Source organism: Pholis gunnellus (genome assembly GCF_910591455.1).
Source record: "Pholis gunnellus genome assembly, chromosome: 15".
NCBI lineage: Eukaryota > Metazoa > Chordata > Actinopteri > Perciformes > Pholidae > Pholis > Pholis gunnellus.
This window is the reverse complement of record NC_136542.1, coordinates 15160930-15188096: the sequence shown is the minus strand read 5'-3', so window position 1 is coordinate 15188096 and position 27167 is coordinate 15160930. Positions and strand designations below refer to the sequence as shown.

Below are 27167 nucleotides of genomic sequence, written 5' to 3'. Positions count from 1 at the left end.
GCAACTGGACTGATCATTGCTAAGAAATGATTTTCCTCTGGATTCTGGTTGTATGTGTCATGTTATGAATGCTGACTTTGTGTGTGTGTGTGCGTGTGTGTGTGCGTTGTGTCTCCCAAGCCGAGTGTTATAGTGAAGCCAGTGACCATGAAGAAGCTGAAAGCACAGAGATTCCCCCTCCACCATACTCTGAACAAACCCTCCGGGACTCCGTGGATGCATCCGGTCCACCTGGAAGCACGCATCAGGTGAGTCATGTCTCCTCTACAAACCGTCAACACTGCACCAGCAGTCACGACTACACATGAGGCTGACAGTCTCTGGAGTTCCTGAATTCATTTATGTTTATTCTTGTGGAGCTAGTCATTTTGTTTCCATATGTTATAAAGCTGCCATTGTTCAACTGAACCAAACCCTTTTTTCATTTTTTATTTATATGTCTGACCGTAGTGTATTTGTATTTCAGGGTACCCTTCCTCCCCCCTACTCCTCCGCAGTCCCCAGCGAAGCCAACGGTTCGCTCTCGTCGCCCGTCAGCACCATGACATCACAGAGCTCCACCTCCTCGCTCGCCAAGCACCGGCAGTCCTGGTTGGACCTGGTGTCGCAGGCGTCCCCGCCCACCGCGGAAACGGCGGTGGTGTGCTCCGTTCAAGTGCACTCGCATCGCCCCCCGCGACTGGAGACGGAGGAAGAGGTGCCGGAGAGCTCGTCTCATCGGGACCCATCGGAAACGGGGTCCGAGGAACGCGGCCCTGCTGCCGAGGCGCAGACGGCGGTTTCGGGTGCTGGAAATCAAGGTGAGACTTTATTCTGCTCCTTTTTAATTGGTTGTGGTTTTGTGATTTGTAATGTTCAAAACACTTCAGAAAGTTGGTTCTGTTTTTTGAGATAACTTTCATTCGAAGTCATTTGCATTTCAGATTTCTGCTGCATCATTTCCACTTTGGTTAACATCTCTGCTCGCATGTTTTCACACGAGTGTTTCTCACAACTTTGGCTTTGCTCAGAGGAAGACATGTCGGTTAATGTATTTGCTGGCACATTTTGATCCTGTTTCTGCTTTCCTTATCTTGTTGCAGGCGACAGTGTGAGCAGCTCAGACGAGATGGAGAAGCTTTATATTCACCTAAAAGAGGCCAGCCTCTCCCCAATAGGAGATCGGAAACCATCTACGAAAAGGGAATTCCGGGCATCCTTCGTGAAACGCTGTAAAAACCACGCCGTCAATAATAAGCTGCACCTTATCAGGACTCTCAACAGCACATTAAAGGTACATGTTCTGTTTCATAAGTCACACTTTGGATTGTATATTACACCGTGACAGTACGGCTCGTGTGTGATCATTCGGAGGGCTATGTGCAATGATTTGATTTTCCCCATTTTCTTCACTCTCGTCTTTTCTGGCACAGTCAAAACAGGCGGACCTACAGGCAATAGATCAGGTGCTGTCGGACCCGCGGCTTACCTCAAACAAGTTCAGAGTGTGGAAGGAGGCCAATGTGCCTTTGGTGCAGGAGATCTGTGTCCGACAGGACCAGCAGGTGGCATCAGAGGCCGCAAAAGCTGCAGCATCAGCCATTGCTGTTCCAGTGGTTGAGACCAGTTTATAAAGAGTCGTCAGGGCTGGACTCGAGAGGTCTTTACATGTTTTGGACACAGACACACACACTGCTGTTTTCAATTGAGACTACTGTTCCTTATCAGCAGGCGTTGAGTACTAATAGACAAGTAATTGGATCGATGAAGAAGAGTGTTTTTTTTAAGTTCCCAAATGGATATGATGCAGACATTATATGATTAGCAGATCACATTCAAATGTGAAATGTGTCTTAGTATTATTTTTTACTGTTTAATTTGTCAGGTTAGCACATTTTACAGATTGTTTTTTTTAAATGTTGTAATTTCCGTGAACCTATTCATACATTGTTTTGTTATCTGGAATGATACAGTACGTTGTAATAATGGATACATTGTTCACTTTTTTGAAACACATTTCTTTTTTTTTTTTACAGTATGTTTAATGCTTTGATTTCATCAGTAATGAACACATTTTAACTGTTACTGTTCAGCCAATTATTGGTGCCATGCACCATCACTGCTTGTTACACATGTGTTATACAGCAACTATTTTCAATGATTGGTAATTGTTGCTCGCCCCAGAAATAATGTCATCGTACTTGAAACTGAACACCAGGGCCTGCGCTTATTGAATAAATGTTGGTCACAAGTCATGATAATTTCAGATTTTAAAAGTCAAACGTGTCAAATTATGGTTACTTCAATGTTACTTAAAGCCAATAAATAAGAAATCCCTTCATCCCCATAGAAAAATCCTATGTAATGACTAATTTTGCATTCTACTTAACCAAAACAAACTATATTTAGATGGAGAATTCCAACATGTATGCATACATGCTTTATGCAACATTGACAGTGACATGCAACTTAATTTATATTTTATTGCAAATGTGAGAAAGACTATTACTAACCAATGCTTTGTACAGTCTTATTGGACTTAAGGCAGGGTGTAGTGATTAATTTACATTTAAACACATGATGCATGGTCGATCATTCTCAGGTAAACATACCCTGTAATAAGTTCTTTAAGGCAGACCACCTCAGGCCCTTACAAACAAGTCCAGCAGACTCAAACCCTGTACTAGTTACACATAAGCAGCACGTTATTCAGATACAAACATCAGACATTATGTATATATCACCCAATGAGCAACAGGTTTATGGAAGGCCAGCAGGGGCCTCTGACACAACACCTACTGGTAGGGGCCCAACCAAGCTCCAGGCACAAAGATGTATTTTTTTCTGGATTATGTTTCATATGTTGTGCATGTTAAATATGAATTCAGTGTAAATAGTTGTACATTGATGTACGTTGATTCTGGTATGAAAGTTAGCGTGCTTGTTTGTATACAGGGTAATAAAGTGTTATTACAAGAATGAACGTTTTCGTCTTTATTTAAATGTTCAATGTAGCCATAGATATAAAAATAAAAAGCAGAGGGGACCTTTGGGTACTATTTGTAGTGTCCCGAAACTGACGCTAGGAGTCGTCGCTCTGTGCAGATTTCTTGTTGAGGTTATGCGCCATATTGGCAGTCTCCTCCATCTCACCAAGCGTCGAGCATGCATGTCTCTAACCGGTTATTGAGGAGATATCTGTAAATATTTACAGTCACCTGCGACCGACACCATGGAGGCCGTCAAAGCCTTTAACAATGAGGTTTGTTTGAAACCAATTGCACAATTCGTAACACATTGAGAGTAGTAAAATGTTGTGTTATTCACATTTTGCGGTAGCTGGTATGCTAACTTGTAGCATCTAGCGGCGGAAAAGGAGAGGAGGTGTAGCCTCACACAAGGCCGCTGTTTGTGCACAACAATACAGCGATAACGTGACGTTACTCAGCGGGTAATTAACGCTGACCGTACTCACTATAGCCGTGAAGATAATATGTTTATCCACGCACGTCGTGCTCGGTTGCCAGTATATGAGCAGATGTTTTCCACAGACTGTTTGGTTTTCTATTAGCTACAAGTTAGCAAAAACCCGCCTCAGTTGCGAGATAACTTGGTGAGCTAACTAGCGTTGACTCAACGCTATATGGACGTAGGGGGGTGGAATACCTCGCACTCGCTGCCAGACTATTATTGTCTGACCGAGTACGTGTTAGCGCCCCGGTGTAACGTAACCTCAAACTGAATACAACGTTTAACGACCGGGTAACCTGGTTAGTCAACGGCGAGTACAAATGGACATCTAGCGCTCGCGAGCTCGCGTTAGGGTCACCATTAACTGTAGCCATCCAGAGGGCTCAAAGCTAGTATCGTTAGCGCACATATTTGTCTGCATTGACACCGAAGGCTGCCTGTGCTTTGGCTCAACGTTAGTCAGTGCACATGCTCACCTCAACATCCACCCACAGTTATTTACAAGTAGTGCGAATTGGATTCCTCAATTGAACGCAATTACATCATTTTAATAGGACCAAAACAAATGCATCGGCTCATTAGGAATCATCCAAAATGATGTTTTTTTTTATGCTTTAGACTGCTGCTTATAATATAGCCTTGAATGCTCATTGACGTTATGTCTTAGTAGTAACGTGTTATGACAACAATGTGTGTTTTCTGTTGTCGTTTTTTTCCAGCTGTACTCATTGAATGAGTACAAGCCACCCATCTCCAAGGCCAAGATGACCCAGATCACCAAGTCTGGAATCAAAGCTATAAAAGTAAGTATGTAGTGTTGAAGGATGAGGCAGGTAATGGGGAATAAAGAAATGCTCATGAAAGAGAAATGCTCTAAAACTCTCTTAATATCTTTACTTAACCATCCAGCTAACATGGTTTAATTTTAGTTTTTTTAATATTTAAAATTACTCTCAGGGGGAAAGAGCGGCTCCACAACTGATCTCTAACATGTAGCGAGTTATGAAGACTGTAAGCTATAACAAGGAACAGATATTGACTTCTATTCCCAACATAGAACATCTGTTTTAACCACAAACTACACGATAGTACTTGATTAATAGGACACATCTAAATACGACTTCATTAAATGATGGCCTATTTGTGGTTTATGAATTACAAAAGACTAAACTCAAGCAAGCAAAGATGAAAATGCAAATGTGGACTCTAAAAGACTGATTTTAATTATACAGCAACATTAAATTATCACGCCAGTGGCAATATGCCCTCATTGTATTTTTACAAGCTCCTTATGTCGGTGATTTGATCCGTAACAACGCAACTCCTCCACACAGTCTACTGCATTGTTTTTTACATCTTTATAACCTTGTGAATACCCCTCTACAATATGTAGGAAATAATTATTCAAACATTTAGATTAAGCATTCTTGTAAAACACTGACGGGTTCGTATAAGTATTTTAACTCCTGATGAGTCTTATCCTTTCATAAATACCGTTGCATATTGCATTAGTTACAAATAGTTCAAAGCATTCTGTTATTCTTCATATACGTCTTGTGTTTTCTGTGTAGCCGTGAGGCTGAAGCTCGTATCACACCAGCAGGTAGTTGGTAGGCTCAAAACTAAGGCGGGCAGGGAGAAAGCATTTTCCGGTTAGTGGAATGAATTAAGACATTTCCATACTATGCTGGACCATAAGCAGAGCCCAGCAGAGTCATTTTCCATACAACTGGAACAACAATAAATACATCTGATACGATGCGTTGGAGGTGTTAAGTCGAGGGCTGCAGCAGGATGGAGATCCTACGGGACTCCACATTAACTACAGAACACAAGGTTTGGGACTAAATCGAGTGTGCTTAACAATCCGTCGCTTATATTATGGGGTTTTAGTATATGAAAATAAGACGGCTAGAGCAGGATCTGGCACTCTTTGCATAACACTGTTCTGTGTAGACATTGGTTTCTTAATTGGTATCGTATCAAAATCAACTTGAATGTATATGGCCTTTTAGATTGGGTTTCTAAATACACCTCGTCTCTAAACAACGTGCAGGTTCTTTGTTATTTACGGCTCAGATCTCTCTGAAATGTCTGCTGATCTAAAATTAGGCACTCAGGAGTCTGCTGATGCACAAAAAACACATTTATGAGCTCTGCTGTTAAAAATAAAATCAACAAAAAAATGGATAATGCCAAAAAACAATTTCAAATTGCATTAAATGATGTAAAGGAAATAACCTAAATCCCCAAAACATAGTATTCTTATTTTATACTAAATAAAATGAAAGTAACATGTTGCACTATGAGTGCTAATGAGGGCTTCAACTAATATTCTATATTCTGATACACAATCGAATAGTTAAAAAAACAAAAAGCAGCGCTACCGTGGCTTTCTGGCATGACTCGCACGACGCCACTTTCATTCATGGAAAATCAAATGTAATGTTCGTTGAAGCTGCACACGGGATAATTCACCAACAACTGTAATGTCGGCACCCGGTCCTAACGGCCAGCGTTACGTTACGTCAAGTGAACAAAAGTTTGGGCCAATTTTGTCAGCCCCGGTATGAATTCTATTAGCTTAATGTGCAACACCACCAGGCCTCTTCCACAGCAGACGCTGTGAGAAAAGCTCCGATGTTTCTGATAGCATGAATAGAATGGAGCCATCAGTAAAGTGTCCCACCGAATCATTTTATCATGTATGTGAAATGTCAAACTGCAGCGCTTCTTTCTACCCTTTGAGTGAACAAATGGTTTTGAATGGAGTTTGACGACAGCTTCTTTTAATTTAAACCACTGCTGAAGATTGATAACCAAATAATAGGCTCAGTGTTGTGTTAGAGCAGACTGGTTGATTTCATACATGTCCAAGTGAGCTACATAGACAGAAGAATACTAGTGGAATTACTGTGGGTGGTATAAATATTCTAAAGTCATCTTTAACTTTTTGTTCTGGCACACATGGATCACATGTGGAAGGTAGATTGTGATATTTTGATTCGTTGTCTAAAGTTCGTTGCAGTTAATGCTGCAACGTGAGACACAAACACGCGGAGTCAGCAACTAAACACCTCAACGTGTGAGCCGTAACCCGATCGCTTGTAGGCGTATAGAAACTTTTTGTTACTCAATATTGTTTCTTAAGCGGGAGCATATCTAGGGAGGGTTTAAAAGGATAATCATATTTATTGTAATAGGCCCACATCATAAGAGCTTCTACACAGACCGTAAAGCCCTCTGAGGCAGATTTGTGATTTTGGGCGTTACGAAATAAATTGAATTGAAAATAAATTGAATTCATTAATAATTATATTGCACTCGCCAGCAATAAGACATATCTTTGGGAAATCCATCCCTCTTTTATTTAGTTTTAAATACGTGGTTTTTAAAATATTACGATCAAGGTTTCCCTTTGAATCAGGATTTATCTTTTTTTAATGTATTTTATTTAGAAAACCCCTCTCTGTGATTTCACTACATTACACTAATGGCTGGTTTCCTGCAACCCGGGCCTATTAAATCACCAAACACTGAGTATTATTACTCCCATAAATGTTGTTATTACAACGCGGTCCTGACCGCACGAGTCCAGGACACCAGTGCTTAGTGGCGTCTCTTCTGATGATGTGTTTCCTCATCCTGTCTGTACGCTTGCTTCTTGAGGATGTGCTGTGCTTCTGGTGTTGCTGTTGCCTCGTGTTGCTTGAGAATAACACCCGTTTCCCCTTCCCTCAGCAGCTCTCCCAGCTCCCCCAAAGCACTGAAAGTCAAGCAGGAGGATGGGGTGGAGAGAGTTACAAAGAGATAAGAGAGTCCCTTACCAGCTTAGGTAGGAGTATGGGTTGTTTCACAAGGAAGATGGAAGACCACTTAAAAAAAAAAATCTTTTAAAAGTGAATTTGCTCCCACACACCCAGAGAAGCCCTCTGGCTATCATGCTTTGTGCTCTTTGGTTTTGTTTGACGTTGAAGGTGCAATCTTGTTCATTTTTCTCTTTTTTGTATTGTCTGACGACAGTGTTTGTGTCGGTGACGCTCCTTTCTTTTTTTGGTAGTCGAGTCAGAACATGTCCTGAGATGCTTCACGCTGGATGTTGATGGTGCTTGATCCATCATTAGTGGATGTGGTGGGTTTAAACTCAGGAGTTGCTTTGGTTATTTCTACGATTTCAACCTTTCTTTTGAAGTGCCGCTTTAACACGAAACACAGAGTTTCACCAATTCAGCATTCATCCTCAAGATCACATATACACCTTATTAATTCCACATGGTATATAGGCCGTGCAGAATGTTTTGACAGTCGGTAGTTGTTCAAGACTAAGCCAGTGTTAGTATTGCATTAATAACACAGCGTTTATTAACATGGTAATTTCATTCCCTGAGGGTTGTCTGTGTCACGGTGCATAAACTCTGAGTGTTTGTTTGGACAGAGCAGCAGTGGTTCATGTCTGCTGCACACACACACACACAGGGTGGCTGTGTGTGTTCCACATCGGCACATATGTTGAGAAAGGACCGTGTCAAAGCGGCTGATCCGCTCCGGGTGTTTAAGACACCGTTTCGGCTGCTGATTTTATCAACAAATACATTTGTTATTTTGTGAATTAATTCAAATGTAACCCAAGTAGCCTAATCCTAAATTATATTGTAGAACTGGTTCACGTTCACTCACCTGAGTGACAGGGTAACAGATGCCTTTTAGATTTTCTTTCCTTTATCCACACGTTATATCCAAAATGCTTTCACACGTCATTATTTTTCCCAGCATGCCTCGCTAGTTCCCTCCATTGTGCGTTAGTGAAGAGAACAATAGTTTACAGATGAGGCAACATTGAATGCAGTAGACGAGAGTGATCTTTCAAATGCGTTCCACCTCTTGCAGTGCAATAAACGGCCCGCTGCATTTACACACTGTACACTTTGACCACATTTCGTTAGAATATTAGTATTTCTTGGATTCAAACAGCAGTCTAAAGGTTGAATACAGAATTGACAGCCCTATGACAAATCTGGATCCAAGTCAGAGGAAAGACTTATTGGTAGACTGCACTCTATAGTCAGGACCCACATTAGAATCTCTCCCTTCTACATCGTTCCTTTAAAAGTTCTCTGCAACCTTTACATTAACACAGCTGCTGACACGGCTACAGTTACCTCGTCTTTATTTGCTGTACACCTTATGAACGATCGATCTGGTGCACTTAAAGAGCAAAATGAAGAGGCTAGCTCTACGAAGAACGTTGTGCTCTCGTAAACGGTTTGGTGTGGTGCTGTAATGTCGCTACATCCAGGTACATTTAAGCTGCTCAAGTACTTTACTCGAGTACACTTTTGAGGTACTTGAGTATGTAACTTTATACTTTTACTTTATTGTACTTTTGTACTTATTTGACGATATCAGTTCGTACTTAGGCTACATGTGCATATTCAGATTCTTTAATACAAAATATAAATCGATTAACAAACTGATGTATTATTAAGTGGTATATAGTCTAATTATTAAGTATATAAAGTACTTAAAATGAACTCAACCGTTGCCAGTAAAATGGAATTGATGAACATATTATTGCATCAATAATTCTAATATATTAATGATGTAGGCCTACTGTAAGTATATTATTTGAAATGGGCCATTCTGCAGAACGAGTATACTTTTGGTACGTTAAGGAGATTTTGATGCTGATACATTTCTTCTTCGACATTTTGAAAGCTGGGCTTTTACTTCTGAGTATTTTCACACTGTGCTCTACTAAAACCATTTAATCCTAAACACATCATGGGTTATCCACCTACTGAGAAGTGTCAAGAAATAGTTTTTTACATCACATTACATCACAGTCATTTAGCAGACGCTTTTATCCAAAGCGACTTACAATAAGTGTATTCAACATCGGTATTCAAGAGAACTACTAGTCACCAGAAGTCATAAGTGCATCTCCTTGTTTACACGAACATCTAAGAGCATAACCCAGAGCAAACATACAGAAACAAACTAATATGAATACAATAAGTGCTATTTTGGTTCATAATGAATCTCTTGCGGGTAAAATAGACTCAAGACAGTCTAGTGAATTAATGGGAAACAATTCTCTACAATTTCACTTGCAGTTGTTTTGTCCATTTTGCATTAAAGTTCTTTATTTAATGAGAATATTCTCGCTACTTTTCATTTGTGTTTAATACACACAGGAGTATGCGAAAATAGGCTTTACCATGTGCTGATATCATATAGACTATTTATTTATTCAATTACCAGGAAACTATATTGTGACATATGTCCAGATAGGAAATGACCGATATTGTTCCAGACATTTTTGGCCGTATTGCACAGCCGTACCTCGGATGCAGTGCTTTTCAGTCTCTTCTCTGTTTGTGTGCTGCTGGCTGTCCGGCCTAAATTGTTCGTATCGTCCCCTCTTTTCTGCAGTCCTCAGTCCTGACATTTTTTATTTTAGATGGTAAGATAACACAGTGACGAGTATTCATCAAGTGTCAGAGTATGAGAGCTCATCTCGGATCAATCGTCTTTGTTTCATTACTTCTATAGATTAAAGGGACTCCTCTGCTTGATGCTTGATGAATGGAGCACAATGTGTCCATCAAACTCCATCTTTATTAAATTTACAATTAACATTATCCCCGTGTTACTTGAAAGATGAGGCTTGTAGTACACCGGCAGGAACCCTGGGATGGCAGCCATTCATTATTTTGGTATTCAAGTATTCTGCCAATTATTCCATCGATTTGACTTGAGTAGTTCTTTGAAAAGAAATGCATATAAAGTTCTCTTCTTGACATTCAGAGCATTACCACAGCAGCAAACTACTACTTGCAATGTTAAAATATAGTGGAGCAATGTGTGCCTGAGCAGAGATGCTCTCAGTTTGACATGTTGCACCTATAAGTAGCAAAAGTAAATATACTGAAGAGAAAATCAGACTAAACTAGAACCACTGACCCCGTCTGGTTCACCGTGCTTTGTTGCTGGGACTCTTTAGCTTCTTTCCACTGGTTACATCATTTGGTCGTGGTATATTAATCAGTGGTGGAACAGAAATAAGTAATTGTACTCAAGTACTGTACTTCAGTACAATTTTGATGCTACTTTCTACTCCACTACATTTCATGGGAAAATATTGTACTTTTTACTTTTTACAGTATAAAACATAATGACACTGTTACTACCAGCTCCAACATTTAACTGCATCTCACGTGTTACTGCATCATAATAATCTCATATTATTATAATAACAACTAAAGAGCCCATTTGGCTGCATAGTGAGTACTTTTACATTATACTTTAAGAACAAATATACTTACATACTTTTACTCTAATTTGTAACGGACTGTTTTTTGTAAATTGTGTACATTTAGGCTCATGAATGATATACTATTAGTATTAGAGCAGTGTAGTAAAGTACAATTAGATGTAAAGTTGGTCGACAGGCTGCCCGTCACGTGCACTCTGCTCGTGCACTCTTTGCGTGTCAGCAGAGTCTGCTAGCCTCACAGCTGGGAGCAACGACAATAGGCATGTTTGTTGTTTCATGAAGACGATTTGGGGGAGTGGCTTTGGAGGGAGGCCTGAAAAGGCTGTCAGTGTTGCCGACTTGGCGGCTTTTGCTCGATTTGGCTTCTTTTGGAGCTCGTGCTGCGAGCTACTTTCATTAGAGTTAGAGACATGCTGGGCTGAGTGTTGTCAGGTGGATCATTGTTTTTAAATATCTAACTCAAGATTACCAATCCTACCTTTACAGCCAACAGTACTGCAACCAACAACAGCCCTTTTGTATAGATAGACGTCTTCTCACAAAAGACATGAACTAGTCTTACTGGTGGTGTCGTGGTTGAGACGACAACACGCTTTGGAATGAAGTCATGACACGTTGGAATGGATATAAACTGCATTATGGTGTCACTGTTATCAAAGTCGCCTGTGTAGTCCTGCAACATGCTCGTTCTTCTGTCTGTGGTCCACTCGGCACCTGTAGATGCAAAGGATTTCCTGATTATTGTGTAGCAATACTTCTACCAGACTAACCGAGTAGTTATGCAGAGGGGCTTTTTACCAATGTCTTGAGAATAGGGAGAATCCCACCAGTGATGTGATGTCATCTGGCCTTCTGTTAGCTGTGCTGTGTCGAGATCATGCTTTCACTTAAATGTAACTGGCCAAGAGTTTGTATCAGGTAGTCCATGTGTCGGTCTTTCTTATGGTGAAAACTTTGTTGAATATGTTATTTTTCATAATAAGTTGTCCAATACACTTAAAAATGAGGCAGAGTTAATATCACATAGTTGTATTAACCTCTGCACACTTTATCAGAGTCTACAATATGCTAGATTAGTTTACAGTGGGTTTAAAGTCATTGGATTTTATTTTGAAAATTATTCTCGATGCATCTCAATTCTAGATTTCCATTCATTTACTCTGTGACCACGTTTACAATAACATTATTATTATCTCATCAGACTTTGTGATATGTTTTGATATCGTGGAATGCAGATTCAGCTCTTCAGCTCGAGAAGTTTGTCTTTTTCTGACCTAATTTGCCGTAACGTTAAGTCTGTGCAGCGGTCATCTTTATAAAGTCCTGAACTCCTCCAACCTTGCACACGTTCCCAAATCAGCAGTCACCGATTCTCTCATGTCATCTACGTTGTCACCTCGTTTTTTACATGCACCTAAGTGTTAAGAAATGATCAAAACTAAACTTATTTTCGAAGGTCTGCACAGAAGAGTTTGACGCTTCATTCATAACGTTGACGTTCATATTTCATAATCAACTGTCAAATGCTGCCCAGCTTCTTTCTTTTCTTCTTCATGTCTATTAATGTTCCGTTCTTTTAAAGCCGGTATTTCTGAATATTGGAAGAGAAAGGTTAGGCCACATTAATCAGTGTTCTTCTGCAGTGGCACACCGGTAGAATCATAAGCACGGCTGCTAAAACTTCACCCGATTCCTCAGCTCTTGTGTTTAGTCTCTCCGCTCACGCACTGAGTGGGGCGGAGGAGAGAGACTGGTGAAGATTACGTTGTTGATGCCGGTTACAAGCAGGCGCATAGTGAGTCGTATTAAACTAGAGATGTGTTCCAGTGGTGGCTGTGTGCGAGTGTTGTACGGTTCAAAAGGTATCGACAAGAGATATATGCAGTCATTTCCAAAAATTCATAAGTTGTTGTTATCTCTCGAAATATTCTACTGAAATCCATATTTGTTGCTTTTTAATCTTTCAAAAGCAACATTTTCACTGCGGTCTGAAAAACGTCTCGCTTTGCAGTGAAACAAAGGGAGGCCCACGCTGCCACGCTGTGTTCATTCAATACAGTGAATTGAACGTAATCAGACAAATCACTTCATTCAAATTGAAGATAAAAACATGACGACAGCCGAAGCTTCGTTCGAAAACCTCAAAAGAAGCTTTGAATGTATTTCCAAATGTTCATTTCTTACTCATTTTATTCTAATTCTTTTATGACAATGCCCTCTTTCAATAATGGCCCTCTCATAATGGCATGCTGCCCACTATTTCATGTCTCGTTTTAATTCCTAATCTGTGCTTTTTGTGTCCGTGGTGTCGTCACCAGTGGGCTTTGAGTACGTGATGCTGTTGTTGGTCCTGTGGGTTAGCAGCTGTTTGGTTAATTCAGAGTCATCCCAGCAGCGTTTTACATCTAAAGATGTTCCGTTAAAGAGCCACGACTCTTTAAAGTGAACAAAGGAGGACGCTCCTCCTCTGTTCTTCAGTCTTTACACACCGCCCCCACACAACACTGGGTTGGCCTTTCAGCCCCAAAATAATGAATGTGTGATTTACTTGTTTTAATGAACACATTTCAAATCCCTGTTTTCATCGTAAAGCTCTCATGTTTAGCCTGATTGGCTGGTGTTGAATATGTTCTAAGTGGCTTACTTGGACTCCTGTGTTTTTTTAATGGGTTCACGTTCTACTTATTTAAGGCTGATGTTGCACTAATTATATCATCGAGTCGGGTTCTTTTTAAAGCAGTGGTTCTCAACTGGTCTGGCTGCGGGACCCACCATCACCCCTTAATGACACGCCGTGACCCACATTTTCAACTTCTCAAATGTATTTAAAGAAAAGATGGTGCAGTTTGAACCTGAGCAGTCGTAGTAGTAGGGAGCTCTCTTGTGCAGAGGAATTGTTCCTGTCAGTCCCCGTCCCACACATGTTTCACGTAAACGAGTAAAACGGCTTCATGCTTTCTTGTGCCAGAATCTCGCTGCACAAAACACACTGAGGTTTTAGCCCTCTTTTGTCCTCAATGTAAGAAAATCCATACCTCATGTAGTCGGTGTCGATCAATTAGCACGTGAAAACAAACTTTGTGGGTGTCCTTTTATACTGTGAAATGGCGGGTGTATATTAGCATTATAAGGCATTAACACCAAATACTGTTAAGAAGTGTGGATTACTCCGCTGCAGAAAAAATCCCCTTCAAAATAAAAGCACAGGATTTTTTTTATTTTTCCAGGCAAAGGCCTAGAACCCACCAGTTGAGAATCACTGCTTTAAAGCATCTTCGAGGCAGCTGTTGAGTTGTTGGTCTCAGATCTGTTCAGTGACGTCATGTCAGGCTTTAACGAGGCTGCTGCTTATTAGAACGTTGACTGGTGCATCTGACACTTTGAATCCCAATATCACACCGCCACTAGTGTTCAGTCACCGCACGCCTCACTCAGGACACACAGCTGGCTCCGAGGTAAACGGCGCAGCGATTGAGAGGCTTTTATTGACTTTCATAAGCATGCTTTTTCTTTTCGAGCTCATCTGATTTCCTCGAGTGCGCGTAGTTGAAAGCTTGTTATTTTTAAATCGCTTCAGCTACAGAGTGTTAATCTGGACATTTATTTTCAGCATTAATTGGAGAAATGATGAACACGTTTCCATAAAGACCTGCACAGTTAGTGAAACGCTAACAGTTTGACATTTGTAATGCGTTGGCAACAACATCACATCACAGCACCGTCTCGTAATGAGAGCCAGCTTTGATTGTGACAGCAGTGCACCACTCTGATTCTCTGCTTCTAGTTTCCCGTCCTTTAGTCTGTGACTCTTGTTCTTTATCACCTGAAATGATCACATCGTCTACTCTCCATGGTCCCTGTGATAAAGAACCATGAACTCTGGCCACCCAGTCTCCTGTCCTTTGCCTCCATCTGCTGGCTGATTGTAGAACTTGAGCTTTTGATGAGATGTTTCATCTGTTCAAAACCAAATGTACAAAAAAGGCTGCACACTGTGTCAGTTTTTACTGCAATATGAAGAAGGTAAACATGTAATACTTCAGTTTTACTCCAATTTCAGTATTTTTATACATCCACATATTTAATCGTAGAAAGTCTTTAGTCCTTTTTATTTCGGGGCCCAAGTGTTTATTTTTAACTCAACACCTAAACTAGAAGCTTTTTTTATTTTCTTTATTTTCCACGGACAGAATCCCGTTGATCTGAAATATTTGCATGACGGTGTTGTGTAAAGCGTAGGGACTTGCACCGCTCCGTACATAATTGGAGCGCCAGCTCTTAATCGTGAATTAATATTTACAAATTAGCATGCGTCTTAACCTTGTAACGAGTGGATTTTATGATTACAGATATGGTATTTTAGCGTGATTTCAAAACCAAAACTACCAAAAAAATTCATCTTCTTACTATGAAATCTTTTCATGTAGCAATCTTATTGTTGAGCTGTATAAAGCATGTCTATGAGCTATTCATGCCAATCAACACGTATGCACATTAGCGCTGGTATTTTACCAGATTATTGGATCAAACTGCTTGTTTTCGACCCTGTGTACGTTGTCAGTTCATTAAATTAATTTAAAAGTATGTGACAACGATCCAAGTAATAAGCCCTGAATCAGACTGTACACGGGGCCTCGTGTGTGTGGGGGGGGGAGCGTGTGCAATGAAGCTTTTGTACAGTCCTGCTTCTACCTGTTAGTCATCCATAATATGAGCTCCTTTTGCACTCTGATAACACTATTAATGGTTATAATCAGTTCTGTCTTTGTGACTTCAGAAGCATTGAACTGGGCTTAAACTTCTGTTAGTCACTGGAAGTTGATTTGATTCGCCAAAACTGTCCAATCACAGAGTTCCCTGTGAGTGTGTGTAGCTTCATGTTTAATCCTCTCGCTTTGTTTGTTGCATTGTTAGTTCTTTTAAAGTTCCTGTTCACACTGACTTTATATAATGTATGATTTTTGGATTAGTAACCAGACAGCCATAGAGGTATGGAGACCACCTACTGACTAAGACTGGCTGTGATTCTCAACTTTTACTTCAGTTGATAGTAGGAATTTACATTTCCTGACATTGACGGACCTTTTTGGAGACAAAACTGTGTCACACCTTGTCTTTTAGTAGTAGACGAGGCGCGGCAGTGTCATTTCAGAGTAGTAGTCACAAACCTCTCCAACATCTAAAGTATCCATGCGTAGATTCCTCTAAATTAAAACTGACATGCACGTTGTTTTAGATTTAAGCAGAGGCCCCCAGACTGCGAGGAAAGATGATTCTGCATAAAAAAGCAGCTCTATAATTGGCAATTTTTGTGTTCATTAACTTGAGCGCGGTGCGGTGTTTTTCCTTCTCCTGTCCCACCTCACAACAACACGAGTTAATTTGCATGTAGACCATAAATATGAGAGGAAACTAGTCTGCCTTCAACTACAATGTTTGGTTGGTCTCTAATGTGCTGCCAGGCTGCCTCTATGTTGTTAAAGAGTATTTGATTAAAGAGGGCACTGACTGACTCCAGGACTGAAAGTGATCACTTTCATTCTGCTCTTTTAGATCTGTTTCATTACATTTTGTGAATTGTACCTTCCTTACTTGTTCACATAACCACATGTGGGTGAGGAACAGTTGTTAAATAACTGGCAACAATGAGCAGAACAAGCCTCACTTAGCCGACTACGTTTCTTATGTGACCGGCTCCTGGAACACTTGAGAAATGTCTGTTTGTCGCTTTTTCTGTTCTGAATATTGGAAGCTGCTCCTGCTGTCTATTCTATATTAGTAGAAGAACATCTTCTATACTACTTCTTACTCATTCCAAAAGTCATATTTCTGTCTTACTTGAACGGTTATTCTTTGCATCTTTCTGTCACGCATCCACAAAATTGACAATTTACCTTCAACATTGATGATCTGTCCGTTCCAAGTCTAAATGAGGATAAACGGCTTGGAAGACTAAATGACATGACAGCTCATTTGACATAAACCTAAAGTTCACTCACAATGTTCCCTCTCCTCTGCTTCTCTTTCAGTTCTACAAGCATGTCGTCCAGAGCGTGGAGAAGTTCATTCTAAAGGTGAGCTCTGCTTTAAACCAGGATCGTCAGTAAATACAAAACATGAGACTTAGTTTTGGGAGTTAAAACACACTCGATGTACAAACCTTTTCAGGACATTAGGTGTGATGATTTGGTGAATTCATATATTCAGTGTGAGTGCATTGTTCATAGTCAGTTTCACATATTGCTTGTGATCTACTTGAGGCGTAGCGCTGTAAATAGGTAGATTCATCACTTCAGTAACGCATAGAAGGCCCCAGACAGTAAATTCATTGTTTAACTTTTATGAAAGTATCCTAACACCAGCTGTCCCTTTCTGTATCCGCAGTGCAAACCAGAGTACAAGGTCCCCGGGCTGTACGTCGTCGACTCCATCGTCAGGCAGTCGCGGCACCAGTTTGGCACGGAGAAGGATGTCTTTGCCCCGCGCTTCAGCAAGAACATCATCGCAACGTTCCAGCAGCTCTACCGCTGCCCTTCAGATGATAAGGTCAGACCGTTTCTTCAATAGGTTCTCTATGTTCTGGTTGCTCTATAGGCCCCATGAATGCGGCAGATTGCCAGAAGATCTGGATGTTTTCATCTGAATTCAGAGATGTCACACATTTTTTAGCTTCATGCGCCTCAGAAACACAAATAGGAATGAACAGGGCCTTTATACATTGTATATGTGTAGCGCAGTTTGTTGTTGTCCCACATTATCATGGATAAATATGAGAAATTGTTAAAAAAAAACTAGTAAATTACATTTTGTGGCTGTTTTTGGCCTTGGACTTTCTGTCAGTCTTCTGTTATTATTACAGCACTTTCTTTTCGGCTGCTCCTGGCATAGTGTGTTTGCATTTCACCGTTATGTCAAAGCTGCGTTTTCCATCTTTTCTCTCTTGTCTTCAGAGTAAGATAGTGCGAGTCCTGAACCTGTGGCAAAAGAACGCCGTCTTCAAGAGTGACATCATCCAGCCTCTGTTGGACATGGCGGCGGGGATCAACCCTCCCAGCATCACACCCGTCATGTCCAGCAGTGCTGCTCCAGTCAATAACGCTACACCTGGTCAGTCAAAAGGACACACGCAACCATACACTGATGATGTAACCAGACAGCTTGTTTGACACACAACTGCTTCCTTCAGAGTTCGCACTGCAACACCTCTGTGTCTGTGTGTCCAGGTACCCCGGCTACCCCCGCTACCCCAGCTAACATAGTCCAGGGTCTGCCGGATTGGGCTTCCCAGATTACCAACACAGACACTGTCGCTGCCGTTGCACAGATCCTACAGAGTCCCCAGGGACAACAGGTCAGTGGGCATGCAAACCCATCATCTAGCCTACATATAGCCTCTGCAGTTTGTGTTATAACTGTGTCCAATACTCCGTGTGATCACCTGTTGTAGCTGCAGCAGCTGGTGCAGAGTCTACAGATGCAGCAGCAGAAGCCCCAGCCGTCCCTGCTGCAGGCCTTGGATGCTGGCCTGGTGGTGCAGTTGCAAGCTCTGACGGCTCAGCTCACCGCCGCCGCTACCGCCAACAGCCTCAACCCCCTGGAGCAGAGGGTGTCCTCTTTTAATAAGGTAGCGCCACAGTCGGCAAGTAAAAGTTTCTTATCCCGTGTGTCAACGGCTGCCTCTTAATGTGATTATGTTGTGTGTGTTCCTTGCAGAAGCTTCTGGGTCCGTTTGATTTTGGGAATGATTCTGAACGCGGTGAAGAGTCTAAAAAGGACTCCTCATCATCTCAGTTGTAAGTTTCAGTGTGTTTTCTGATAAGGGTATTATTTCTCATGTAACAATGATCCAAAGTGTCTTCATTGTGTCAACCGCCTTCATTGATCTAATTGAGCTATTGACCACTTCCAGGCCAATGGTGTCAGAGCCCATCAACAGCTCCCTCTTCCATCAGCTGGCGGAGCAGCTACAACAGCAGAACCTGGAACAGTTTCAGAAGCAGCTTTTAGAGCACCAGCAGAAGGTACACACACACACACACACAGATCATTGTTTCCCCAAACTAAGTTTTTTCAGGAATGGTGGTGTATGGAACTTTACAGGATTTAACAGATACATGTTTTTCTCATCCAAGTTGCATTATATTACTGTAGCGGATAGTAAATAATGTTTCAGTGTGCAAATAAATATCTGCAATGAGATCAACTTCTATAACGCCGGCACATTCAGTAGGCTTACACTGTACATATGTAATAACTTCTCATCCACCCCACAATGCCTTAATACTTGCAATGTTCTGCTCCTCAAAAATGCAAAAATGAAATAGTTGTGATTATGGATATTCATGCCTAGACTTGCCTGTTTAGATGCCTTGTTAATAAATGACACATGATGGGTATACTGCTTTTTGTTCCTCCCCAGGCAATGAGCATAGAAGGGCAGGACTCCATCTTTGGCCACGAAAACTCCGTTGCATCTGCTCAGAGCAGCAGCCAGCCACAGCTTCCTGAGCCAGATAACAAGCTGGATGACACCATAGATAACCAACAGCAGGTATGTGGGCCAATACCAAAACTTGGAAATCATAATTATTTATACCGTGGTGTCTCAGAATATTTACAGCAGTTTTATATCACCTTGTATGTAATGACCCTGTCTGTTTTTAGGACATGGATCTGGACGAGGGCCCAGATGGTATGGAGGAGGAGATCTTTGAGGCAGAGGAGAAGAAGATCGCAAGCACACGTTCCCGAACACGCTCACGGTCGCGCTCTAGGTCAGTTCCACTCATTTCTTCCTCTTTTTTAAATGTGCTCGTAGTATCGCTGAATTGTCTGTGGATTAAGTTGAATAAGTTGATCTTTTAACCTCTTTAGAAAAGTGCTGCCTGTGGTGTGATAACATGAAATGTTTTTGGGTGTTTTCTCTCTGTAGGTCTCCCAAGAGGAGACGGTCCAGGTCCCGCTCCGGCTCACGGAAACGTAAACACCGTAAGCGGTCCCGCTCACGCTCCAGAGACCGCAAGAGGAAGTCATCGCGGTCTTACTCGAGTGAGAGACTCGCCCGAGAGCGAGAGAAGGAGCGGCAGAAGAAAGGACTGCCTCCCATACGATCCAAGACTCTAAGTGGTAAAGTAGAAGTTACTGAGACAGTTATTGACAGTATGTTTGCTTTCAGTGATTTTTCTGATAATTGTTTCCCCCTCTCACCTGTACCTAGTGTGCAGCACGACTCTGTGGGTTGGCCAGGTGGACAAAAAGGCCACCCAGCAAGACCTCACCAACTTATTTGAAGAGTTTGGCCAGATTGAGTCAATCAATGTAAGTATGATATCGTCGTATGAACTTAAATTTGTCATTACCATGTAGTTACATTAAACTGCTTCTCTGCAATATTTCTATGACAGTCCCTATATCTTTTTTATTTCTTTGTCATTCCTCAATGCTAGACATTTGCACACTCTCCTTTTTAACATTTTCACATTGCTGTATGTGTGTGTGTGTGCCCGCATGTTCCTTCAGATGATCCCTCCCAGAGGTTGTGCCTACATCTGTATGGTCCACAGACAGGATGCGTTCCGCTCCCGCCAGAAGCTCAGCACTGGCGCCTTCAAGATTGGCTCCAAAGTCATCAAGGTTAACATTATTCTCATTCTCCTTGCAATTTCTTCTGATGTAGTTTCCCCATCAATCCCCTACGGGGGAACGTCAGAGACAGTTTAGCTCTCCAGGCACATGGATCCTTATAAAAATGCTGTTTCCTGACCTTCTCGTGTGTGTGTGTGTGTGTGTCTGATCCAGATTGCATGGGCTCTGAACAAGGGGGTAAAGCAGGAGTACAAGCAGTTTTGGGACGTCGACTTGGGCGTCACCTACATACCTTGGGAGAAGGTGAAGCTGGACGACCTGGACGACTTTGCCGAGGGAGGAATCATTGACCAGGAGACCGTTAATGATGGTGAACAGAAACCCTTTAACATATTAACTTATTTCAAACACACACTATGTCTGTTGACTCTGTAGCAGTGCTTGTGCAGATATTAGTAGGACATGCAGGTTTGTAAAAGATTGTTTGTGAAGGAAAAGAAAATGTTTGAGTTGCAAAGTTACAGCTAAACTCCCTAAATCCAAACAAAGAATTGGATGATGGTTGATGGCTTTGTTTGTTTGTTTCTGCAGAGTGGGAAGCAGCCAAGAATGCTGAGCCAGCTAAGGAAGTTACAAGTCAGCCGTTAATAGCTGAGCCTACAGCAGCATCTAACACCCAGCCTGAGACCTACAACCAGCAGGTCACCATGATGCCTGTACAGGTACCGTCTCAATCTGCACAGTACACTCTTTAGATTTCTTGTTTGTAAAAAGAGCAGAGAGCAGTTTTAACAGATTTGAACCCAGCTCTATGTCGAAAGTGCTTTATTTTTCTATTTTGCCATGAGTAGGACTATCTTGATCTAGACATCCAGAGAGCAGTTGTTGACTTTGATGACCATGATCATATCTGTGTTATCCAGCTCCCAGTGGTCCAGGCTGTTCCCAGTGCAGTAAGTTTGGTGCCTCCTACCTTCCCCGTCACCATGGGCATACCCCCACCAGGCTACGGGCCGCCGCCACCCTTCATACGGGCCGGCTTCAACGCCTCACAGCCTCCGCCAGGTAAATGACGGTCACATGAAGCATCACATGAATAATGAATCTGACCTACAGAACGCTGAACCGTTTTCTACTGTGTAGGTTTCATGCAGGCAGCGCAGACGGCAGCTATGGTCTCGGCAGCCAATTGTGAGTTTTTACGACATGCTACCCTGATAACTAAAACACGCATATAGTTTTGAAAATGTACAATCAAATGCTTTTTGATTGATATTTTTTTTGGGCTTCGATTCAATTTGTGGTTTTCTCCTGTACCCACCTGTAGCGCTAGTGCAGCCTTCAGTGGGAACCAACCAAGAGGCCGTCAAGGAGTCACCGTTCGGTCCGATGATTCCCCCGACCGGCCCTCTCCCTGGCGGCTTCATGGCCGGTGTGTTCAACCCAGTGGGAGTCCACTCTCAGCAGGCCACCAATGACAAAACATTACAGTCTGCAGATGGTATGGATGCTGCTGCAGAGCTAACACTGCAAGGTGAGGCAATGCCAACATGTTCCTGCATGAAAGAGACTTTGTTTTTAGCGAGTTTATGTTTGAGTTTATAAAGGTTATTTGTGTGTTGATTTTTAACATGTATTTCTTTCACTGTGTTTTGTCCCCCAGGCATGCAGAATGCAGTCCGGAGTGGGATGGGTCTCCTTGGAATGCACCCCACGGCGTCGCTCACCCACCAGCTGCATCAGTCTGGTCTGACTGGTCAGAGGATGCCTGGTCTGCTGCCTCTGGACGTGCGACCTAACCTCCTCCAACCCGGGGCTGCCGTCCGCTTCCCACTGCTCATGCAGCCGGGCCCCATCCAGCAGGCCGTTGGCCTCCTCGAGAGTTCCCTCCAGGCTCAGGCCCGTGCCAGGCCTCCCTTCTCTCAGTTGGACCCCTTCAACAGGGCTCCCAACCTGAACAATGAAAATGTGTCCAAGACGGAGGACGAGTCTTCCTCTGGAGCCGACGAGGGCAAAGACCAGGACTACCGCTTCCCTCCAATGGAAAAGCTGAGCACAGGCCTGCTGAGGACCCCTCCGCCAGAGCAGAGGGAGCCTCTTGGAGGTGGCAGCGGAGCAGCAGCAGCAGCAGGAGGAGGAGGAGGAGGTGGTGGAGGAGGCGGCAGGCCTCCCCTGCTCCAGACCCCAGGGACTCAGCCGGGCAGAACTAGCCTAGTGGGACGTCTGCAGGCTCTCGCAGGCTTCACTCCTGATAAACGCTGGACCCAGACCAGAGGTGACTTTGACGAACGAGATGGCATGCGAGGAGGCCTACAGGCCCCTGGTGGTCCAAAAGGGTTCCAGGAAGAGCGGCCCACACCCGGGCAGAACTTCCCCAACCGCTTTGAAAGCCGTCCTGGGACAGCAGCAGCAGGAGGAGCAGCAGCAGCTGGAGTTTCGGGCAATGCTGGGGCTGTTGGGGGGCCACAGGCCTGGAACCGTAGTGGTGGTGGTGGTGGTGGTGGTGCCGCCGCAGCAGCAGCACCTTTTGACAGCGAACTACATCAAGACCTAGACGAACGAAGACGCCCGTGGGACAGACAAAGAGACAGAGATGAAAGAGATTTTGACTTCAGGAGGGAGATGAACGGCAACCGCCACAGCAGAGAGAGAGAGAGAGATCGGGACCGCGAAAGAGATAGAGACCGGGAGCGAGGCAGAGACCGCCCCAGAGAGCATGAGCGCGACCGAGACCGCGACAAAGAGAGAGACCGCGAGAGGGAGCGTGAGCGCGGGGGCTGGACACCGCTTCTCCCTCTGCCTACACCTCTGCTTCCGACTCCGACTCTCAATCCCAACCTGACCCTGAACCAAGGCAAGCTGCTTGCGCCACTCAAACTGCACCCCCAGATTCAGCCACGGTTCCAGTCCCCACTCTTGCCCCAAGCTCAGGGGAAACCATCCCTCTTTGGTTTGAATCAGCCGCCGCCTCAAGTTCAGACTAAGTCTCCAACGCCATCGCAGAGCCAAGCAGCTGTGCCTGAGCACCAGTCAGAACCTCCTGCTCCGTCTGAGACCTGTAGGGCACAGTCACCACCCTTAGCCCAATCACCACCTGAGCAGTCACCTGACAAAGGGCAAAGCCCGTTGACTGAGGCTCCCAACCAGGCCGAGTCATCGCCACAGCCTGAGACCCCCCCACAAATAGAATCGCCATCCCAGCCCAAGACTCAGTCCCCATCCCAGTCCCCATCCCAGTCCCCATCCCAGTCCCCATCCCAGTCCCCGTCCAAAACCACCGCTTCTCCAGACATTGAGTCCCCAAGCCAAGCCTCGCCGCTGGTTGAGGCCTCATCCCAAGACTCACCCGTGGCCTTCACACAAGCTGCTAGCCCCCCCGAAGAGACTCACTCTCTGGAGGAGCAGGAAAGCCCGAGGAAGGATGAGGAGGAGTCACAAGAGAGAGCGTCCTCACCCCAACCCCAGTGGGTCAATGGAGCTGGGACGGACAATAACACTGTGGCTGAATCTACGCCCGAGTCCTCTCCCGAGAGCTCTCCGGAGCCCACCGAAGAACCCTCTCCCAACTCTGTGCTCCCCGAAAGTGAACCGGAGCAGCTCGCCTCTCCTGAGGACGTAGACAATGAACAGAGTGAGCCCATGGAGGAAGCTGCGAGTCAGCCAGTGGTAGACACTGTCACAGACACTGAGGGGACATAATCATCACTCAGTAGGTAAAAGATCATTTTGTAAAGTTGTCTCTTCTTCTCTGTACTCATGTCAGCAAACCACCACACGGGACATGCCGTTATTGTCTTATAACCAATAACAAATGATTTTATCTCTCACAAATACCAGTGTACTTAAATAGAAAGCGTGTTAGCTGAATTATTGATAGACAATTTTACTTGTGTTTTTATTTACTTTTTTTTTTTAATTGTAATGCCACCCCCCACCCGTTTTTAATTAATCTAAGCTTGGCGAATTTTACTCAATAGCCGACCAAAATGTTTCAATTGTACATGGGGGGGAAGCGCTTTGACCTTCCTATGGAAGAGAGTAACACATCCTGGCTGTTGGACAATGGATTGAATACAGATGCACACAATACTTAAAAAAAAAGAAAAAAGGTAGTTTCTGGTCCAATTTCTGTCTCCTCTTCTTTTAAAATGCTGCTGCAAAGTTTTCAGTGAATGCTTTTGTGGTGTCCTGCTTTCTGTCTCGACGCAGAAAAGAAATAGCCTGCATACAGTGAGACAACTACAGCTGCTTATAATTGGAAAAAATGAACATTTAAAAAAAAAAAAAAAAAAAATGAAAACATGACAATGTTGTATCCCCCAAAATAAATGTCTGTAATTTGTTTCCAATTATGCAGTGAACACAAACACACAACATGCCAGGGGGGGGGAGAGAGAAAGAACAGAGGGATATTCTCATGTCGGGTGCATTTTGTTTTAGTTTTAAATAAACATGCTTTGTCTGTTTTAAAAAAAAAAAAAAAACACATGCTTTAGGACTGTTTTCTGACCCAGGACCAGTGGAAACTAAGACTGCTTTACAGGCTCTCGTACACAGTGTGTGCTGTCACTTCAGTCGAATTATGATGTTCTCGCAACTCAAGTTGCTGCTGTACCATCCATCCAACAGAGCACTCTGTTGGATGCAACCGTGGGACTTGTAGTTTTTTAGTTTCTGATGACTTCAGCCTGTATGTTTCCCCCCTAAGCTTTTCGCTGGGTGACTGTTGAGGATGGGATTGTGCCTTTTTTTGAATGGATTTAGTCGTTCATGACGCTACCCGAACACTACTGTGTGACGCACACCACACATGTGCGTGCGACTCTGTTTTCAGACAGCTCTATGAACACAATGCTACCTGCACAGAATTTGACTGGCCTACAGTTTGAATGGTCGCTTTGGCGCTTTGTACAGCACTCACCTAGAGGAGAACACGTCTATGTACTCCCATCGTTCTGTGCATGCAGGCCTGTAGCCATGTTTTAACCTTCCTGTGTCTCCTTTTGTCATTTCATACTTGTAGTGCTTTTCTGTTGAGACATACTACTAGTAATCCATAGTCTGCTGTTCTCTCCAGACCAAAATGTCTACTACAGGAGTTGTGATGTTGAATAAAAGTTAAAGGTGCATCAGATTTTTTTTACCCCTGTTATTGTCATGAATCCTGACTCAGGCCGATAAGAGGACTTCTTGCGCACACGCATCAACCCTGCAGCTCCGAACTGAGATAACGGAACCATGTTAGTAGTTTAAACCAATGAAAACGTAAAGAGGTGATGGGACATGCATATCTAGTTTACCAGGTTGTGTATTGAGATTATGAAACATCTAGACCAGGGGGTCACTGTGGTCCGGGTCCTGACCCAGACGCTGTTGTATCTGGACCTACAACCGATAGATAATTGAGAATTACAACATTTTGACGGGAGCGCGTCGTTTTTAACCGGCGCAGCTTTTCCAGCCTTTACGGTACTCGAACAGCGGTCCAGGAAACACGCCGACCAATTACATGCGCTGTAAAGCGCATCACGTGACGCTACTCAGACAATCAAATGTGTGTATTCTGATACGCTTCGCGGCTTCAGCGAGATCATACACACACCGGAAAGACGTGGGAGAGAGACCGAATAGTTGAAGTACGTGAGTCACAGAAGTTATTTCTCATGGCGTGCTCCCAAAAAGAGAAAAGTGGACAACGAGACCAGAGCCTTTGACTGAGAATGGACAATGGAAATCTTGTTTGTTCATTCTTCCCACGTCGGTTCAAAACCAGTACGTGGCGTATGTTCAGAGGCCGTGGCGGTTATTAAAAGTGGCAATGTGAAGCGCCACTACGAGACAAAGCACACGACTTCTGAGCAAACGTCTCGCATCTGAAATGAAGTCACAGAAGAAATAAATAAACAATCTAAGAGCCCAATATGATCAGAATGCTAACATTCATAACGATGATGTTAACAGAGAGGAATAGAGCTGCTTTTAATAACCACAGATAAAGCCTGCAAACAAATGTCTCTCTTATTAGAAGATGAGAAGAATATAAGAATATGGCTTTTTTTGGTTGACATCACGTCACACCTGGAGTAATTGAATTTAAAGCGGCAGAGCTATTCAGTTCATGTTTCAAAAGCTTTTTGTTGCTTTTACTTGAAATGAGAGATAATTTATTCATTATTAGAGTATATATTATTCATCCAGTTCAATTTAAAAACTGATGATACATATTGTTGATTATATTATCAAATGTAACTTTATTTATTTGATTTGACAGTTGTTGCTGCTCGGCTACTTCATTAAACATTGAACTAAATCATTATTGTGATGTTCCGGACCGTCGCAATCAGGAAATTCTCTAACCGGACCTCGTTTAAGTTTAATTGAATACCCCTCATTTAGACCGTAGCCACTAACTTTTTTGTTTTGTTTATTAGTTTACTTACTTTCAGACAAGCCTAGAGGCCAGCAATAAAAATAAAAATAAACATCCTGAGAACAAACTCCCATGAGACCTGAGACGCTGAACCACGGTCAATACCACTGTCAACACACTGCAGTGCACTTTACTCCACACCTAGCAATAAAGGTGTAGACGACTACCAAATGCCCTGCATCAAAGTGCGGCTTCCTATATTACTATGAACGTATGCAGCAGCCAACTGGCACACGGCCTCGACCGAACAAAAGGGTAGGGAGGGAATATGCAAATGAGGGAGATGAGGAGGAAGTAGGAGGAGATGCTGGTTTTACCCCCCTACCCCCCCATGCACTGTCAGAGACCCGGAGGAAGTGCTTACACAGCACATGCTCTTCTCCCTGCTCATTTATGGCCCAGCTAGTGTCAAGAAGCACTTGCTGG

General features: G+C 43.1%; 3 protein-coding genes across 4 annotated transcripts in view; all 3 read left to right on the top strand.

Moving 5' to 3' along the window:
* Nucleotides 1-2958, top strand: part of LOC306707614 (connector enhancer of kinase suppressor of ras 3-like) — a 45286-nt gene extending 42328 nt beyond the window's left edge. Inside the window, exons 22-25 of the mRNA XM_079175131.1 lie at nt 121-248; nt 467-800; nt 1083-1273; nt 1413-2958. Coding sequence (XP_079031257.1) covers nt 121-248; nt 467-800; nt 1083-1273; nt 1413-1613 — 854 coding nt within the window. The 3' untranslated portion in view covers nt 1614-2958. The remainder of the gene's footprint in view (nt 1-120; nt 249-466; nt 801-1082; nt 1274-1412) is intronic.
* Nucleotides 2959-3132: 174 nt separating this feature from the next.
* scaf8 (SR-related CTD-associated factor 8) lies at nt 3133-24611 on the top strand. Its single transcript, XM_079174909.1, has 20 exons — nt 3133-3241; nt 4170-4253; nt 16756-16800; nt 17111-17272; nt 17677-17833; nt 17950-18077; nt 18174-18350; nt 18440-18519; nt 18636-18747; nt 19146-19277; nt 19391-19500; nt 19659-19852; nt 19944-20044; nt 20246-20359; nt 20525-20681; nt 20903-21033; nt 21235-21376; nt 21455-21502; nt 21639-21845; nt 21975-24611. The coding sequence occupies exons 1-20, from the start codon at nt 3212-3214 to the stop codon at nt 24008-24010; spliced, it is 4347 nt and encodes a 1448-aa protein (XP_079031035.1). The 5' UTR covers nt 3133-3211; the 3' UTR covers nt 24011-24611.
* Nucleotides 23969-27167, top strand: part of tiam2a (TIAM Rac1 associated GEF 2a) — an 87191-nt gene continuing 83992 nt past the window's right edge. The window contains exon 1 of one of the 2 annotated variants that reach the window (XM_079174905.1): nt 23969-24024. The gene's annotated coding sequence lies outside the window, so the exon portion shown is untranslated. The remainder of the gene's footprint in view (nt 24025-27167) is intronic. The other variant, XM_079174907.1, reaches the window with a different exon arrangement.

Excerpts from the sequence above, each read along its gene's own strand:
- scaf8 (XM_079174909.1), top strand. The coding sequence starts at position 3,212 with ATGGAGGCCGTCAAAGCCTTTAACAATGAG. Across the intron at positions 18,351-18,439 it reads GGGTGTCCTCTTTTAATAAG|AAGCTTCTGGGTCCGTTTGA; the intron begins GTAGCGCCACAG and ends TGTTCCTTGCAG. Across the intron at positions 21,503-21,638 it reads TATGGTCTCGGCAGCCAATT|CGCTAGTGCAGCCTTCAGTG; the intron begins GTGAGTTTTTAC and ends ACCCACCTGTAG.